Raw genomic sequence first — 19,682 nt, 5'->3', positions numbered from 1 at the left:
GCCCTCCCTCTGCGCAGCGCCTCCAGAGCGGGTGACTAGGCGCCCTCTGCGCGCCTGGGAGCCAGCACTGAACAATCCCGGGGCAGGGCTCGCCTCGCCGGTGACATCACTCTCCAAGATACTCCCGACTCCTACTTAGTTCCAGCCTTCCTGAAGCCTCCATCCCTTCGTAGGTCTCCGTGGATCCGTCGGTGGGCCACGGTTGAGGACTTATCCCTTGTTGGTGACACAACCGGGTACCGAAGAGCAACGGGACCCCTAGAAAGCAAGAGAGCAAGGCAGCGAGGGAAGGAGGACCCCGGCAGGCGACAGCATGAAATTCAGCCCAGCGCACTACTTGCTGCCTCTTCTGCCAGCGCTTGTCCTCAGCACCAGGTGAGTTCAGGAGCGTGAGTGAGTGTGACCTGAGCCGAGGGGCACAACCAATGCGACGTGTGTCCTACTGGGGGTCACTGAGGAGAACCAAAGACAGAGCTCTTTGCATCTTCCGCTCAGCCCAAGTAAGGCATTAGCGGGTATGCATGGGCTCAGAGATCCTGATGGGAAAATGGGTCCCTTTTCTAGCCATCCCAGCCCCTTGGAGAAAGTCTCAGTGTGGCATCCAGGAGGGAGCCCCTGGGCGGGAGCTTCCCAACCTAGGAAAAACAAGTCATTTGCAAAAACATTCCTCTGCCGAGCTAAACACGGTCAGATCACATAGAATAAGATAAAGAAAGGGCAGAGGGAGAGATAAAGAATCATCTCCAGGAACTGTCACGACATTGTTCGTTTTAATAGTTGGAGAGCTGCCTCAGTGGGTCTCATTTTAATGTTCCAGTAACAGAGACCGCAGAGGAGGCTGGAAGATACTAAGACTTGCACAAAAGTTCCTGTCCTTTTGAATTAGTCTGTTTTGACATTTTGGGGATAGGCTTCATGACAGTTGTTTTCTTGTAAACAAGTCTAATTGAAGAATGAGATGGGATGTGATAAAAAGTTTGAAGACATTCTCAGAAAGCTCATGTGGATATCCTCGTCAAGAACAATTAAGTACTGTATTTCATCATTGGCGACAGATGAGACTTTCAGCCCTAGCACAGAGAAGCTATTTTTAGTGGAGCTTTAAAATGCAATGACTGAGAGTGGTTTTGTGACTCTTTACTCTTGATTGAGTCCCAAAGTTGGTGATGGGTTGGCTTTTTTTTTTTTTTTCTTTCACTAGCACAGCACAAGGGTGGCCTGTTTCATTGCCGGAGATGGAAGCTTTATTGTGCAAGCCCCTAGTATTATATTGGCAGGAGCCTCTTTGCCTTGGCTACTGTGGTGAAAAATAAGCCACACAGTGTGAGGATTCTTTCAAATCTACATGAATAGAAACACTATCTGATTGTGCATTTGGGTAGAAAGGAAAGAAGGGGCAGAGAATTGCAACTAGTTCTGAAATGGAATGTTATCTGTTGAAAATCAAGAGAACCAAATTATTGCTTCTATTTCTAGTCTATATTCTTTTTAGGCCTGTGTAACATAACTTTCCTTTTGGTACAGAGACTATTTTATCTAGCCCAACAATTTTGAATTTTAGGTTTTTTTTTCTTTTTCTGGCACACAAAGCCCAGATTAGCACAGAATCAAATCAAATTTTGAGTTTTACTTCATCTAAGGTATGCTCTTTATTCCAGTTCATAAACTGTTCTTTATATGTATAAAGAAAACCACTTTGCTTTTCAGTTATCCTAACTCACTTCAAATACAGAGCTTGTTTTAATCTTCTTGGTTAGCTCTAAGTAGACTAAGAAAAATTCATATACCTTAATATTCTTGTGACTACCACCAGCACCTGTATGTTCTTCATATATATATATATATATATATATATATATATATACATATGCACAGTTTGCTGCTTATAGAAAAATCGCCAAAGTTTTTGTACTGAAGTAGAAGTCTGTCAACCTGTGGTTAAAATAATAAATATTTGAGCAGTGGAAGCCCAGGAAAGTCATTTTTAAAATAGTCAATTTCTACAGAGTTCTGAAAGTATACTTGCTTTTTAAAAATGTTATAACTCAAAGGGCCGAGAACCTCGATAGTCTCTGTCTTCAGAGTTTGGATGTTTATTATGTAACATAGGAGTAAATGACTATTAGCTTTCTCTTTTGTGAGAGTGTTAATTTCTGTGAAGATGAAAGTCTTTAATAAAAACATCAACACATCATTTTGAAAATTAAAAATATTCATCTCTAGGTTTATTGAGATATAAAACTTCTGCTAAATCAATTGCATGTGAAAACAGAGACATGAATTTAGCTTGTGGAGAAAGAACATGCTGGGTTTAGAAAGTGAGCATTTTATACAGACACATTATTAGGATTACTATTCTTTGCAAATTTCTTTCACTGGATATCCAGATTACCTTGTGTAGGACAAGGTGGTCATTTGTAAGAACCAATTTGAAAAACGAATGTGATGCTATCAAGATGCCACTTCATAAGAAGAGAATATGCTCTGAAGAACTATAGCAACAGGCCATTTTCTTGGCAATACATTACAATTCCTACAAGCATATGTTGAATGTGCAGGTTAGAACCAAAACTGAACAGCTTTGTGAGAACAGTTGCCTTAGTAAGAATGAGTCTGTGGTCCTGCTGATAAAAACTGTGTAGCTTTTCCATGGCCACCTGTGTGACAGGGCACTTTTCTAGCCAACAACTTCTGTTAACTTTGTTTCCTACTAAGTGGGCCCTTATGTGGACACAACACTTCATATTCCTAAGGCAACATTGAGGGCATTCATAGAGAGTGATGCTTGCCTGCTTTTCCTATAATTTTTGGATGATGTCACTTGTTTTCTGTTGACAACTTCTTCAAAAAGATGGACCCCTGATGCAAAAAAGTATTTGTTCCATTATTATCTCTTTCTATAAATACAGCTTCTAAATACTTTGATATTTGCTTCCTACTGGGTCTAATGTTGTTCTAAGGAAATAGATGGCACTTCTAAGGAGAAAGGTGGTCACTTTGTATTTATAGTCTTGCAACAGGAATGTCAATACCAAAATAATCCTGTCTTCAAGTAGGAATTTATTAACAGTTTTCTGTTTCAGTATGCTCCTCTTCCTCTTTACTTTATCTGCAGAACTTTTGAGTCAGAAGCATGCACCTCACCTCCCACAATTCCATAACTCATTCAGAGTAAATGTACCATTGCCTCCCACCATCAGAGTCATTTGATTTGTCCTGAAAGAAAGCTAAATGTTCACATTCAACAATAGCCAAGCATTTTTCATTATTTTCTTGTAAGCCCCATAGTGTCACAAAGAACTGTTTAGTTTCTTAGCATATTTTCTCTTATTTAGAAAGTATACAAACATCCAACAAAATCAAGTTAATGATTTGAATGATGTAGCTAATATAAAGACGCATTTACCCCTGTGAACAAATAAATGTGGTAAAAGAAAGCAAACATATATGTTGATTGAATAGCTTCTGAACAGAATAACTGTACTTTTTAAATAGCCTTATTCTGCAGAAGTATTAAATTGCTCTTCCAAACCAGCCAGTATTTCAATTCAGAGAACAGTGTCGGTTTTGAAAGGCATGGTAGGGTGAAAGATTCTTTAGAAGTTCTGGGTGAACAGAGATTCACGGAGTGCTGGAGAAGGCTTGTGCTTTAGTCTGCTGAACCTCTGTTCCTTTGAGCTGTGGTTAGATTTCTGATGCCTTTGGATTGCTAAATTTTAAATGACTTAATTGGGAGAAAGACATATTGGGGGAGAAGAGGTCTACCAACTTCTGGTAGTTATCTGTCAAGCAAGCACTTTGAGCAGATGGTAGGTTATAGTCCTCTCAAGAGGCTGCACCTGAGAGGTTTCTCTTGGGTCCTCTGATCAGCAGTCATACCACATGTTTATTTTAGGATGTATTTTTAGATGACACTGTGAATTAATGATGCCCCAGGCTATTTGTCGTGTGCCTTTTCTTCTAACTTCTGGCATCATATCACTGATACGTAGGATAAAGTAAATGACCAGAAACAGCAAATATCATGTCAGGACACACACAACATGTTTTAAAAGAGATTTGGCCAATTTAAGAGATTTGAAAAAATTCAAGAGAAAATCAGTCTGACCTGACTTTTCTGAAATACTTCTGGAAATAAGGAATTTCCAGTCTGAAACATAGAAGCTGTAGTTGAATACCATCTATCACATTATTTATGATAAAAATTATAGTATTCTGTGTGAATTACTAAGATAAACACATTTCACAAGAAAATATGATAAATAAATTTCATTTACTTGTAAATCTGCAATTCTGGACATATGTGCCTATTTCCAATAAAATAAATGAATAAATAAATAAAATGAATTATTTGAGTATTAACTTCGTGGGCTAAATTTTTGTAAGGATAATAATAAATACTCATAGACAATACATATTAACTGTGTAATTATCTTAAACCAAATTCCCTGTAATTGGAAGTAAAAACTTGATCATTAAATCAGACAGCCAGAGTTTCGGAAACCAATAAAGAGGATGAAATGGTATATATTGCTTTCCGTCTGAGTTTTGTATCATTGTGCATAAGCATCTATTTTGAATGATTTCTTGTGTATTCATTAAAATCACTTTGGAATAAGGCTAAATGAATTATTCTGATTCAACAGATAATGTTTAAGATTTTTTCCTAAACTGGGAAATGTACAGGTAGATGCTATTTTAGCATACACGTTTATACATATATCTATGTCTATGTATATATATATACACACATGTGTATATGTACATGTATATGTAGGTATAACTGTGTTGTTTTTAGTCCATTATGAGTGTCTGTCAGTTGTGTGAGACATCAAGACAATAAAATAGAAAACTTGTAATTATATCACCCCAGAACCAGCAAACTAATAACTGTATAAGACAAAGTTGAATACCTACAATAGATTTATTAGAAGTTCCAAGCTTGAATCCAGAAAGAATAAATAATGCCAAGTAAGAAGCTTCAGAAGTAACTTCTACATTCCAAATCAATAAACCAGATGAATTTTGCCATCAACAGTACTAAGAAACTCTGCCTAGATTCTTCAAATTGGAAATAGTACTGTTCAGAGAAGTTACCTGCAAAACATGATAAGATGACTGAATGAGTTAATTTATGTAGACTGTTTAGTTACAATCTCCAGAGGAAACAGAAAGGACTCAGCAGGGAGTTAACCTGTGCAGCTGTTACTCTGCTGCTATTACCATTTTTAAGTAATTGATTTTGACAAAGAAGAATAAAGAAAAGCTTGAATATAAATCAATCAAATTGCACAAGAAACACTTATCTTTAAAAAAATCAGAAAACAGTAGAAGCAGGAGTTTCAGTGATAATTCGTGAGTAGCTCAGCTATTTCTTATTTTTTTCTCTCTCTTAGTCTGGGTCATGAACTCAGCCTGGATATTGGCCTTGGGCTTTCTCAATACTAGAACTCTACCACTTAAGCCACAGCACCACATCTGGCTTTTTCTGTGAATGTAGTACTGAGGAATTGAACCCTGGTTCAATGTATGTTAGGCAAGCACTCTACCACTAGGCCACATTCCTGGCCCCCAGTTACTTTTTAGTAGTGTTCACTTCTGTACTGCTGAGATGGGTTGATGACAGCATGAAAATTAGAGACATTTTGCTTAATCACATAAACTGTGATTTAACATAAAAGTGTAAATTTAGTTACTTGTGTTCCTTTTTAAAGTGTGATTGCATTTATACTGTAGAAATCATAATATCTAATCAAAGCTATGAACACAAGCATTAGTGAATAAATAAAAAATGTTTTCTAGCTATTTAAGTAGAGTAGGCTTATAAGTTTTTTAAAGTTTGTTCTCTGTTCCGTTGGCTTCATTATCCATTACCAATCTCTAAAGGTAGAAACCTTTAGGAAAATTAAAGGAAGAAAATATAAGATTGAGAATTTTCTCTGGTATAGGAAAGAATGAGATTCATTCACATAGAAAATGTTAAACTGTATTCTTTTCAAATTGTCCTATGAAAGGGAACTCATGCTAAGACAATTTTCAAATAGCTTCAGAAGTGATCTAGTTTCAATTAGTTTGCACATTGTCAAAGTCTTCAGTATATAAAACTCTTCAGTTATACTTTAAAATGCCGACTACTATTTGAAAAATGTATATTTTGTTCACTGTAGGTTTCTGGTATGTGACTGCCTATTAATGACCATTTGAACAGTATGTGGATGGTGTCAAGAGAAAATAAAACTTACTAATCATGTTGAATATGTATCAGAGAAAAACAGCATGCTTCCTAAACTTGTAGGAACTTTGTTCATGAACATAATAACAGAATATTAATTGTGAACCATCCCACTTATTCACAATTTGAAGGTCAATCAAGCAATCACTGTTCACTGAGAATGCCTTAGTAAACACTGGGAGATGTCATTAGACCATAGGGGTGATTGCTTTGCAATTATGTCTGACTTGTTTGCAGTTAGCTTTTTAGTGCTTTACTTCCTTCAAGTGTACTTTAAAGGGTCAACTATTGGAAAACCTGCTGTAAAACATGGTGTGTTCTAGGCCACAGACCTGCATTTTAGAAGTGAGTTAATTGAGGCCCCATAGTGCTTGAGACTTATCTGGGGCCACAGAGGAAAAGCAAAACTAAAACCCAGAGTTCTTCATCTTTGATATGATGGCTTTTTATGCCCTCTTTCATAGTATCAGTAAAAACAAGTACAAATTTATTTTAAAACAAAATGTGTATTCACATGCAATCATGATGATAGACTAGGAAGCTATCAGCAAAGGGAAATACAGCAATAAATGCTATTTTTCACTCTGTTCCATTTGAAGAGTGGGTTAATCTAAAATATTCTAGGTCATTTTTAATATTGAATAAAGGATCTTGTTGTTATATCAAAATGGGACTCCCTTCATTTCTCAACACACAATCCTAATTAAGTTCCTGTGCACCTTTCAGGTCTCCTGTGATCTGACACCTTTGGTGCCACTGAGATGTATCCATTACAATCATTTCACTTGTATGTAGCTCCTAGATGCTTGGTCCTATAGTCTTGTGTGAAATCAGTGTGAAATGATGTGGTGATGCCATATCACATGGTGACTATCAACATTAATATTGCTTGGCTCACAGTTTTTTACACTTTCATCATAGGATATACATTGTGTGTACTTTTGTAACATTGGGGAGGGTGTCTAGTGATGTTTGTCACATCCTACCTTTATATATCCTAATATGTTTGTCTTTATATGTTATGCTTTTTAAACCATGCTGATTTAAATTTCTCATCTGGAATTTGGAAAAGTGATCATGTCTGATGCTGAGAATGATGAGCATGGGGAAAATATACTTAAATGATATGATAATAGGTCACACAAAATTGTATGATGTGGTGCCTAACTAAATGATAAGATGTTTTTTTCTATTACTCTACGTAGATTAAAAATTAGTGGCTATGTATTGAATACCACAAAGAAAGACGTAATTTAAATTAAAGAGCATGATTAATAAGTTTCTTAAACTATATTTAAGAGATCAAGATTGGTAGAACGGTACAAAGGGTAGAACTTATTTTGAGCAAGCACAATGCTCTGAAGAGTTCAGATTCCAATATTGTCAACAACATAATCTAGACTAGTATAGCCAGAATTATAAAATTATGATTTAATTAATTTTACTATTCCGTGGAGTAGAAAAGAGTACTGAATATCCTCTCTGATGCCATAAATCCTGACCAATTTGTGTGACAGAAAAAATTTTAGAGAGACCCTAAGGAGAAAAATAGGATAAGACAAATTCTAACCTTGTTGATAAGCATGTAAAGGTTGTGGACATTTACTCCATCATTTTCTTGTTCTTTGTCTTTTTACCTTTTTTATTTAAAAAAGCAATGGAACTGAAAAAGTTCAGTGGCCTGCTGCACATGAACCAAAATAGGAATTAGTAAGGGTTAATATAAATATGTTGTATTTCTCCCATCAAGGGCACAACTTCCTGTGGCTCTCCTCTATCACGAAGCTTATGACAATTTCTCCTTTCCTGCCTTTCAGATTCTGATGCAGAGCTGTAGGTTGATTGTGTCGAGGATGGAGGAGGAGAATGATGGTTCCTTGAGATGTTTACCCATTTACATGTGCTTAAATTATAAAATTATGGAACCAAGCTCAAATTTAGAATTATATGAACTTAGAAGTATTAATAGTCACATTTTAATGATCTGTGAAAAAATGGTAGCAGGGTTTCTCTTCTAAGTTTGTCCAGAAGCTTAATATAATTAAGTAATATAAAGAATAATGTCCAGTTCAGATAATGTTAACTCAATAGTCTGCCTTTCTTATCATTTGATTAAAAATATTAGATGTTTTACCTGCTAAAATGTACTTGCATTTCACAATGATCCCGAATGCCTCTTATGTCACATTAACATAGAACAACAAGTCAAATATTTTGAGCTCCTCTTTACCTTCTCCTACTGAATAGGGTCCAAAACACAACAACAAAAAAACACAACAAACTGGAAACTGAATTTTATCTTCTCGTGACTGTAACTGGAGATCAGTTTTCTACCAACCAAGCCTATCCTACTTCGGAACACTAATTTAAATGCTTGTAATATCCTCAAGAAGCAAAAAAGGGGTGGGGAATAATGTTACCTGGTCTGAAACTCCAAATTGTGTTGGTCACATGGTCTAAAATTTAAAAAATATAGTTATCAAAGTTTTATTCTCATTCTGTCTCAGTAATGCTTTTATAGAGGTACATTGTTTATGTTTACTTAAAAAAAATCTCAAAATAAAAAAAGGTTACATCTAGAATGGCTTAAGCATTGACCAGTAGTTGAACTGACTGAATTTGTTCCTATTAAGTACTTTCAAAAGGGAGTGGGCTTGGCCATGAATTCTACTAAGTGGTTCAGGAGTGGAGCTAGAGTGGTAGAGGAGAATGAGGAACCTTGCCCTGTAGAGATCTTTGGATATTGTGCAGGAAAAGCTTCCCTCCCCCCTAACAGAACAACAACAAAATCACCCCTTTTCCTCTTGCTTGCCTTTTTCATTCATTGCTTATCTTTGCAGTTAACTTAAGTCCTTAAGATTGGACAGGAAAGAGGGCGGGAAATGTCTACATTCTGAAAGACATCAGAAAATGCATGAAAAATTAAAGTGACATTTTGGCAAAAAGCAGACAGAGTTGAAGAAGCTCTGTGTTGTTGAGTGTATTTAACATTTCCTTTCAGATGCCACAGAGAGAAATGTGAGCTCATTCAAGGATAAAGTTCACATAAAAATGGGGAAGGCATTTGCCCTCCCCATTTTTCTTTTTTATATTTTAGAAAGACATTGGAACATATCAAATCCTTTCTGCGTTTGCTGTATATATCTTTATTTCAGTTGGTGATTTTAACTTACAGATTTAGTACATATTTTTGTGGACTAAATATGTTTCTGTAAATATGATAGCTGCATTCCTTCTGTCACTTAATCCTTGCATCTTAACAGCACACTATTTTAAGATTTGTTTTTTATCACCAGGGAAACCTGAGTTTCAAGCATATTAAATGGGTAACTCATTCTTCCCAGCTAGAAAGTGATTAGCAATTTTGGTTGACCTAGCTGGGGCCCAATGTCTTCCTTAATGATTTAACTTTCCTCTTTCTTAAACTTGCTTTGCCATAAAATGAAGACAAAAAAGGAAACAAAAAGAGATAAAAATTCAATTTAAGGCCACCATTCTTTTTTTTTTTTTTTGCCAGTCTTGGGCTTGAGCTCAGGGCCTGAGCACTGTCCTTGGACTTTCTCAAGGCTAGAGCTCTACCACTTGTGCCTCAGCACCACTTCCAGCTTTTTTCTATGTATGTGGTACCAAGGAATCGAACCCGGGTCTTCCTGCGTGCTAGGCAAGCACTTTAACCACTAGGCCAAACTCCCAGCCCTTAAGGCCACCATTCTAAGAATGGCTTCATGAATGAAAATTGAGTACTGCTTAAAAAATCAGGTCCCTGTGCAAAATCACTCCTAAAATACAGTGTACCCATAAATCAGTACGTTGAAACTAAACCATGTTGGCAAAATTTACTTGGTTTCATGGGGGCAAGATCTATAATATTAGAAAGTATTATTAAATTGGCCATAAAAGACTAACCTTTCATTTGATGACTTGCCACATTGGAGCTATTATTAAAAATCCATTTTTTCTATGCAATCTTATTTTTCCTCTCTGGAAAATGGAAATACCCTAAGATAGGTGTTTCTCAAAATTCCTCATTTTAATGGGATGAGAACATTCTGGGTGCTTCTTAAAGATAGATTCTTGTTCTTGTATTAGTTTGGCTAGTTTCTCTGAGGAAAAGGCTATGAAATTTTCTCTTAAACTGGAATGTGGTACTTTCTATAGATATATGAAAACTACTGACTCAGAATTTGGGAGCTACAGCATTTGAGGCAAGCTCACCCCTTTGACATTGACTCATTCAGTAGTTAATCGCTCCTGAAGTTAAGTGAAGGCAATTTGGTGATATTTTGGCAAAATCCTCATCTATTTTCAGATCTTGAAATTGCAGATATTAGGCAAGTGTCTGATATTGTATCATGGTGTGTTTTTCACTCAAGTTATGTGAAAATTGCTTTAGGTATCAAGTTCTTTGCTGCAAATGACAGAGGAAATGTTTAGCTAAATTAAGTGATTCAAATTATTTTAGGTGAATTCATCAAGAGAAAACTGTGCTTAGAGAATATATGACAGTGAAGTGAAATCCTTTAGGTATACTGAAAAGAGTGGAATCCTAATTCTACCTTATTCCTAGTTTTTATTACTCCAACTTTACAAAAGGAAATAAAAGCCAATACCTGTGTAGCGTGCCATAGAAATGGCAGTTTATTTCTACTTGAAGTAGGAAAATCAGAATTTATAGACTAAGTAGGTGTACTATTGACATAGGTAAAACTAAGTTCTGATAGTCTACTTCTCACTTGTTACCACCTAGATTTTTCTTGATGTAGAATATATAAATATATGTATATGCATGTATATAAAACAGCATTTTTTTAGACTAACTAGAGAAGGCAACTCTGGTTTCCATGTTCCTCTACTTAACTTCCTCTCTACTGTGTGAGTTATTTCTCATGAAGGACTAAATAATTGATAAAGTTACAATAAATAATAGCAATTCAACCAGGTTAATTTCCCATCATAAACTTGTGAAGTTGTTGCCATCACTTTTAGACATAAAAACTAGACTCTGAAGGCTGAAATTACTTGCCTGAAGTCTGTCCATACATAAATTTAACCCCTTGTGAGACTGCCACCCATACTTTTAATGTACTACAGCATTTCCTAGTGTGCACGCTAGGAAATTAGCATTACACTGATTTAAATTTATGTTGACCTTATTTGGCAGTTCTGATTTTATATGCACATTATTTTTCAAATAAATAAATCAGTAGCCTGAAGAACTATAGATATGGGTGTAAAGAAGACAAATTTTAACTTTTAGATATCTTCACAGATATCAGATAACAGAAAGTATTCCTTAAATTTTAACTTCTCAAAGTGTCAACAAAATATTTATCATTAATTGTGAAAAAATTAAAAATATATTATTTTCATGTGGGAAAATATCTTTGTTTTGGGGTTGTTTTGCATGAAAACTTCAATGGATTGTGTTTTATTTCTTGGTTCCAGATGTCTTCCTATTAGTCATGAGATCTAGAACACTGTGCAGAATCAGTGACCTTTGTTCACACTGCAGCTCAGCACCTTCTGCCTTTGCAATTTTGCAAACATGTTTCAATGGCTAGGAGTCAAATTTTAATTTCAGAAATAATTTATAGCAGTAGCTGAAAGATACTGTGTTTATTCTTTCTCTGTATTATGATTGTACAGGAATCTCTCTGTGGTTACTTGGTTTAATGCGTTTCAGTATCTCATAAAGGTTCTTACTTTATAGATGAAGATGTTAAGGATTAGAGAAGTTAATAAATTTAAGGTTACAGAATTCAAGGAGGATAGAGATGGAATTTGAACCCATGATTTAGTAGGCATAAGCTTCAAGGTTGGAATCCTGACACAGTGATTTTTTAGCACTAAGATTTGTGGTGTCAAGATTTCAGGAGGTAGCTAAGAAATATAAAGAATCTAGAGTCAGGAGGGAGTTGTTTGTATCATATACTCTCAGGAGTGTGTAAACTGGTCAGTCAGTTAGGGTGTCCTGAAGGCAGTTCATACATCTTGTATACATCTTGGCCCTAGGCCAAGTAGTGTCAATTTTTGTGTGTGTTTGTGTATGTGTAAGTAGTGTCAAATTTTGTTTTGCAGATGTGAAAAGCACCTCACCATTTTAACATATATGATGAGAACTTAAAACACTTACCAATAAGTAATAACAATGGAAGGCAGCTTTGCCTTAGAAAATCTGTCTAGCCAGAATTGCCCTTCTGTTGTTAGTCAGGAGATGTTACTATCAAAAACACTACAGTTGGGCTGGGAGTTTGGCCTAGTGGTAGAGTGCTTGCCTAGCATGCACGAAGACCAGGGTTTGATTCCTCAGTACCACATACACAGAAAAAAATCCAGAAGTGGTGCTGAGGCTCAAGTGGTAGAGCTCTAGACTAGAGAAAGTCCGAAGACAGAGCTCAGGCCATGAGCTCAAGTCCAGGACTGGCAAAAAAAAAAAAAAAAAAGCACTACAGTCACTTGTGATTGTGCCTCAAGTGCTAGAGCTCTAGCCTTGAGCTGAAGAGTTCAGGGACAGTATCCAGGCTCAGAGTTCAAGACCCATGGTTGACAAAAATATAAAACAAAATACTACAGTCATGTTGCTGGCCAAATTGAACCCATTTACAAACTGACACATCATTCAAATGGACCTAAGAGAAACTGGATTTCACACTAAAATTAGTGACCTGAATGTGTATATATATATATATATATACATATATATATGCATGTATATGTATGTTTTAGTGCACACAATCTATGTATAGATATATGTTGGCATTGTATTAAAAGAATTGTGAAATATAGCCTTGAATTAGTGTTGGGCATCTCGTTGTGTGAAAGGGAGTCACTAGTGTTTCATAAGGATTCCACTTAAGCTCCTATACATGCCATCCATATTTATAACATCTGTGAGGCAATTAGTAATACCCTCATTTATGAATACAGAGACTGTGAGTAATGCCAGTTTTGTTGTCCAAACCTAAGGCTTTGAGTTATACCTTTTTGGCAGTCCTGTTATGCAAGTCAAAACTCCTGACAATGAGGGACACATTCAGAGAGATAAATACACATATGTGCAGATGTGTAAAACATGTTGGGATATATTTACTTTGGGTCAAAAAGAGGTGGAGCAAAAAGGAGCCTGAGTTGGCCTGACAACTGGTTTCTGTACTAAAAGAAGAAGTGAAGAGTAGAATGTGGTGTGAAGAGCAATCTGGAAATAAAATGCGGTGATTTCAATTTTCATATTTGAAACATGAATCACAAGCATACCATGGTCAGATGAGGTGCCATGCAGTACTTGACAAGTTTCATGAAATATGGCTCTGTTCCTCCATTTGTTTTTTTTGAAATTAATTTCATAAGTTAATTTTAGTAGCACCTGCTTGTAAACCTGGTTTAGATTCAAGTACTTTTCCCCTAGTATAGTTTAACAAATCTCCAATTACAGTGCTTTAATCAAAATGTAAATGTATTTCTCTCAGTCAAAGCATGTAGTAGGAATTAAGGCTCATTGCTTCTCTTTGGTGTTCAAGTAAGAAAACAAATCATCACACTTTCTATCAAATAGGTATTTCCATGTACATGGTTCCTTATGGGACACATGTAGATAATGGGGAGGGACACTTAGGATATTCTACGACTATAATGGTGCCAAAGGTAATGTTCAAGTTACATTAATATAAATAATGATTAGCTATGCAACCACCTGATTTTTCACTTTTCCTACTGTATGGAATACTCGAGATTTCAGTATACCGTCTTATAATTAAAATTTGTATAATATGATTTTTTCAACTGATCATCAGCTACATTAGGATTTCAAGTAGGACTTCACATTAAATTTACTTTTTGTTTGCAGTATTTTCAGCTTAAAATTGTTTTATCAGGACAGACCACCATCATGTCTGTGCCTCTATGGGTATAGTTAAAGAGATAGCTAAATGTTACATAGAGAATAGAATGTATAATATACAATATATTCATACATCTGTTATACAAAAGTGCATATGTGTGTATATGTGCACATAAACATTGCCTTGCTTAAGGAAATGTTGGTATACAGATAAATATAATATTATTGCATGCATATATCAACCTAAAAGAAATCTGAAGTATTTGTGGACTGGAAACAAAGTAAAATTTAACTGACTAGATTTGTCCAACTGGTTACTGAGGAATGTGGAGACTAGCTAATTTATATATAAGCTTCCTTTAAAGATAAAAATACTGGAATTGTGATTCCTGGCATTATAGAAAGGAAGAATTAAATGATCTTTCTCTGCTTTACTACTCACAAGAGTTCATCATATTTCAACTAGAAGACTCTCTATAAAAATACAATATATAGTCATTACATGTTTAGTCTTTCTAGTTGCATTCACTTGTGTAGCTTGTCCATCATATTTTCATAAACAATGTAGCAAGTAAAAGATAAAGAATGAGTTCAAGCCCCACCATCAACAGAAAAAAAGAAAAAGATAGAAAAAAAGAAAATAAAGGATGAGATTTGTTCTGGATCAACAACTACATCTTAGAACATTTTTTTGTTTTGGGGAAATAGATATTTAGTAAACCATTTTAAATTCTGTTTCTGTTTTGACTATTTTTGGTTCAATTGAAGAGGAATAACTGTTATTTTGTATATGCTTAGCATTTATACACACAGGACCCCAGGTCTCTTTTCTTCCCTCATATAGACGGTGATCTGAGCTCTTGAATCGGATTCTAAAGCCCAGATTCTGTCATGGGAAAATCAGTCAATGACTTCTATTTGTACCACACAAACGCTAAAGTCTGGGCAGAAATAAACGAATTGCCTTTTCAGAAATAGGTGAATTGGTCTTTTCAGGGAAGCATCAGCTTTCGTTTCCCTGTGACCTTTCAGAGGTGGAATGTAAACAGTGTTTATCCCAAAGAAAGAATGAAAAGGTGATAGGCCGGAAAATCAGAAATGTCTAACAGAATGCAAAGTGGGGGAAGTGAGAAGGCAGTTCACCTAGTGTTTGGATGTCTGCGACTGTGGTGCATTCTGCAACGTTGTCAGGGATCCCTGGCTAGGTTTATGACAACCAGTGCATGTGACTGAGGAATAGCAGACCTATGGAATATAGGGCTTTTTAAAGACCAATGGTGAGCAGGGTACCCAGGCCCCATCAGTTCACATAGGCAGTGCATCATAGATGGTGAACTGCGCCTGCATTGTGGCAGAAAACGACTCCACTAAATGCTGGTTAATTATTGCATCTTGTTCTTTTTCTTTATCATGCAAGAGAAATTAGCAGAAGGAACAGGACAGAGGGAAAAAGGAAGGAGAGAAAAGCACACAGAGAGAGAGAGAGACAGAGAGAGAGAGAGAGAGAGAGAGAGAGAGAGAGAGAGAGAGAGAGAGAGAGAGAGAGAGAGAGAGAGAGAGAGAGAGAGAGGACAGATGCAGAGAGAATGGCTGCTTCCCTGAATCCTTATCCATAGTGAAACCAACAGTGTGGCAGATCAAAAAATTGTGTATTATGTGGGTCCTTGGTATTATACTGCAACATCTTCTGGTAAGTCATTTTGCAAAAGGGAAAAAAAAGAACAATTTACTTCATTCACAGTTTTTGAGACTGAAAAGTTATGATTGGGTGGCTACACTTTCAGTTTCTGATGAGGTCCAACTGTGTATAGCATCTCGGCCGGAATGGGAGCAAAAGTGAGATTAGCAAGCAGGAGGCTAGACTGGAGAGGAAGGGTGAGTCTCACTCATTCTAATTATTACTGTATTCATATTTTGCAAGAACTAACCAAAGGTGAGGAGAGGCATTTCCTTAATCTCTTCGTAAGGCAGGGTCTGTCTTACTAACCTTCCCTTCTCACAGTTCCACACCAGTTCTACACAGCCCAAATGAGGACAGAGCCTTCAACACAAGAAAGGTTTGGGAGATACACTCAAACTCTATTAAAACCTTCGCAAATTGACTCAGAGTACGTTTCTTCATAGCTGAATGAATGTGAGACAGTAAACTCTATTAACATCATGAGGGAGCTGAAAAGGAGGGTCACTCTATGGTACCACAGCAGTGTGAGAGTTGTGCTATTCTATTACAGGTAGTCAGATATGAAGACCATGAACTGGTGTAAGGAACAATATGATGATTATCTATTTCATGTTTCGAGAATGCTCGGGTGTTGTCTTCACACAGAAACAAGTGAATGCCTGTTGAATGTTTAAAGAAAATGATTATTTTATACTGCTAAGGTTTGAACTCAAGCCTTCATGTTTACTAATGAAGTACTCCATATCTTGAGTGAGATATCCAACTCATTTTTACTTTAGCAATCTATGTCAGGAAATACCTTGTAGTCTGTTTATTGTGAACCCCAGACAATTATTCTCCTGCATAGCTGGGAAAGCTAACTATTTAGCTGATATCATCTACAGACACCACTATCCTTGGTTTATTGTTGAGAAGGCCTCTGCTGACATTTAGTGTAGGATAGCCTTGAACCCATAGCCACCATGTCTTTTCTACCTCCTTGAATAATTGGGGTTGCACATGGGAGCTTCTGCACCACATCCAAGGAAAATCATTCACACAATTACGTATTGTAATGTATTCTTTCAATGTGAGTGCAGGTAGCATATATGTAGCACAGGAAATTTAAAACTGGAAAGAGTTTTCTCTGCTGACAATGGAGAATGCAATGTGCTTGGAATTAGCACTTCAAATGAGGAGAGCTCTGTGAGAATAGTCAGGCTCTAGGAAAGCCAAATGCCTACATTCCAGCACTGAGGGAAAGAGGCCAAATCTCTAGAGCAGCTATTTTCTTATAACCTCTATCGGGTTTTCCAAATAGGAGGTTTGTGACCTGTTATTAGCAAGATCAAAGCAAGGTTGAACAATGGCTGTGGTTAAAACATTTCTGGTGTCTTGAGCTCTCAGTAAGTGATTGCAATTGAAAGATGCTGGGAGTTCAATTATTTATTGTTTCCTAGATTTTCTGTGAAGGATTCTGGGAAACTAATCTAGAGCCTCCACTGCAGGAGTTTAATGTCTACTTAGAGTTCTTTTTCCTTTGCAACAGATTATGGATTCAAACATAGTGCTCAAAAGGGAGGGAGGTAGCCTTGCTGGGAGGACATATTATCTAAACATATTCTCTAGTAAATACAATGAAAACCCTCAGCCCAAAGACCAGTAACTCTGAATGACACTGTGGCTACAAGAAGAAGAATATTAATACATTTACAAAGAATGTAATACAGGTCAGAAAATATTCCTGGAAATAATGTAAATTGCTCAGAATCCCAATTGCCTAATAAATGAATATTTTATAGAATAAGATGGGTAAATAGTTCACAGACAAGTGAAAATTTGTCAACTCCAAGAATAGAAAAAAAGAGAATGCTGGAAGTTGTCACAGAAATAATCAACTAAATTTTATGAGTGACCCAAGCATGAGGGTTCAGTCAAATTTTTTTCTTGGAGAATAAATTCATGTAATTGGATATCAATGTATCAAGGCATCGAGGGAATGAATATTAATATTAATAATGAATGTAGCTGGTACAGCAGACTCTGCCTCAGGGTGATTTCAGGATAGATTTACCTCTTCCCTGAAAATAGAGCTGCCGAGCTCCACATTACCTGGGTAAAGTTATTTTCTTCAGGGACCTACTGCCATGCTCACCTTCCTTGTCCACTTAGCTTTTTATGAAGTGAAAGCAGCCATTCATCACAGGGAAATACAATTTCATTTCATTTCTTTTCTTTTCTTTTTTGTTAGTCCTGGGGCTTGAACTCAGGGCCTGAGCACTGTCCTTGGCTTTTCTCAAGGCTAGAGCTCTACCACTTGAGCCACAGCACCACTTCCACCTTCTTCTATGTATGTGGTACCAAGAAATCGAACCCAGGTTTCATGCATGCTAGGCAAGCACTCTACCACTAGGCCAAATTCCAGGCCCTGGGAAATACAATTTCTAAAAGGCTACTTTTATCTAGGAAAGCTTACTCAAGCCAGAGATGAATTTATCTGCTTTTGAATCCCAGTGTTTCATGTTAATCTTTATGAGATCTTGAATGGTCTACTAAAAAGGCATTTATGATGTCTTGTTTTAAAAAGCTATCATCTAGGCCAGGGAGTTTGGCCTAGTGGTAAAGTGCTTGCCTAGCGTTCATGAAGACCCAGGTCTTCAGTACCACATATAGGGAAAAAAAGGTGGAAGTGGTGCTGAGGCTCAACTGGTAGAAGAGGTAGAGCTCTACCCTTGAGAAAGTAAAAGGACAGTACTCAGGCCCTGAGCTCAAGCCCACGACTGGCAAAAAAATTAAAAGTCATCATCTTCAGAAATCATTATTGAGGAATCTCTAATCTATGTAATCATCATTCAACTTCATACAAACTTTTTCTCAGACTTCAAAACAATTTGAAAAACCTGAACCATTTCAATTCAGGTATTACTTGCATTACTGATTTATTTTAATTTATTTGAAATGGTATCCATATTTTTTCATAATTCATTTCAGGATGTTATCAGATGAATTATGGTAATAAATGAGACTATGACATAATGAAAAATGGTTATTATCCAAGTTTATTTTCATGTTGTATCTAAAAATAATGTGTGATGTGCATGTGGGTAAAATTTTAATTTTATTAATGTTCTGCATCTTTACCTTGAGAAAACAATTTCAATTCCATAAAATATTGTTTCATTTGATTTTTGCAATATGCTCCAGAATTTTCTTTCTCCCTTCCCTTCTCTCTCCCTCCTTTCCTTTCTTCCTTCCTTCCTTCCTTCCTTCCTTCCTTCCTTCCTTCCTTTCTTCCTTCCTTCCTTCTTTTTTTCCTTCCTTCTTTTCTTCTTTGTTTCCTTCCTCACTCTCTTTCTCTTTCTTTCATGCTTCCTTTTCATTATACTTTCTTTCTCTCTCATCTTTCTTTTCTTCATTTTCTCTCTTTTACTTTTTCTCCCTTTCCCCTCCCTCCCTCCCCCTCCCTCCCTCCCTCCCTCCCTCCCTCCCTCCCTCCCTCCCTTCCTTCCTCCCTTCCTTCCTTCCCTCCTTCCTGCTTTCCTTTCCAGTATTGTGTATGAACTCAATACTTCATGCTTACTCACCTTCAACTTTATTGTTTGAACCTCCTTCTAATTATTTCTGCCTGGCTGGCTTAAACTCACATCCTCCAGTTCTCAGAATACTAAGGAGTTAAGTTTACAGGACATGAGCTATTGGCACTTGGCCCTGGATTATTCTTTTTTTTGAATTTTTATTTATTTATTTATTTGCCAGTCCTGGGCTTTGATCTTAGGGCTTGGGCTCTGTCCTTGGGCTTTCTCAATGTTAGAGCTCTATTATTTGAGCCACAGCACGATTTCTGGCCTTTTTTTTTTAATGTATGTGGTACCAAGGAATTGAACTTGGATCTTAGTCCATGCTAGGCAAGCACTCTACCAATAGGCTAAACTCTCGCCCCCCCCAGATTATTC

The 19,682-nt window shown here is 36.5% G+C and overlaps 1 protein-coding gene across 1 annotated transcript in view; it reads left to right on the top strand.

The window, feature by feature from the left end:
- The first annotated feature begins 228 nt into the window (after positions 1-228).
- Luzp2 (leucine zipper protein 2) overlaps positions 229-19,682 on the top strand; it is a 289,657-nt gene continuing 270,203 nt past the window's right edge. Inside the window, exon 1 of the mRNA XM_090347985.1 lies at positions 229-375. Within this exon, the coding sequence (XP_090204111.1) occupies positions 314-375 (62 nt within the window). The 5' untranslated portion in view covers positions 229-313. The remainder of the gene's footprint in view (positions 376-19,682) is intronic.

The sequence above is a fragment of the Megascapheus bottae genome, chromosome 16 (genome assembly GCF_031878675.1).
Source record: "Megascapheus bottae isolate mThoBot1 chromosome 16, mThoBot2.hap1, whole genome shotgun sequence".
Taxonomy (NCBI): Eukaryota; Metazoa; Chordata; class Mammalia; order Rodentia; family Geomyidae; genus Megascapheus; species Megascapheus bottae.
Note: the sequence above shows the minus strand (reverse complement) of the source record. Positions and strands in the feature narration are given on the sequence as shown.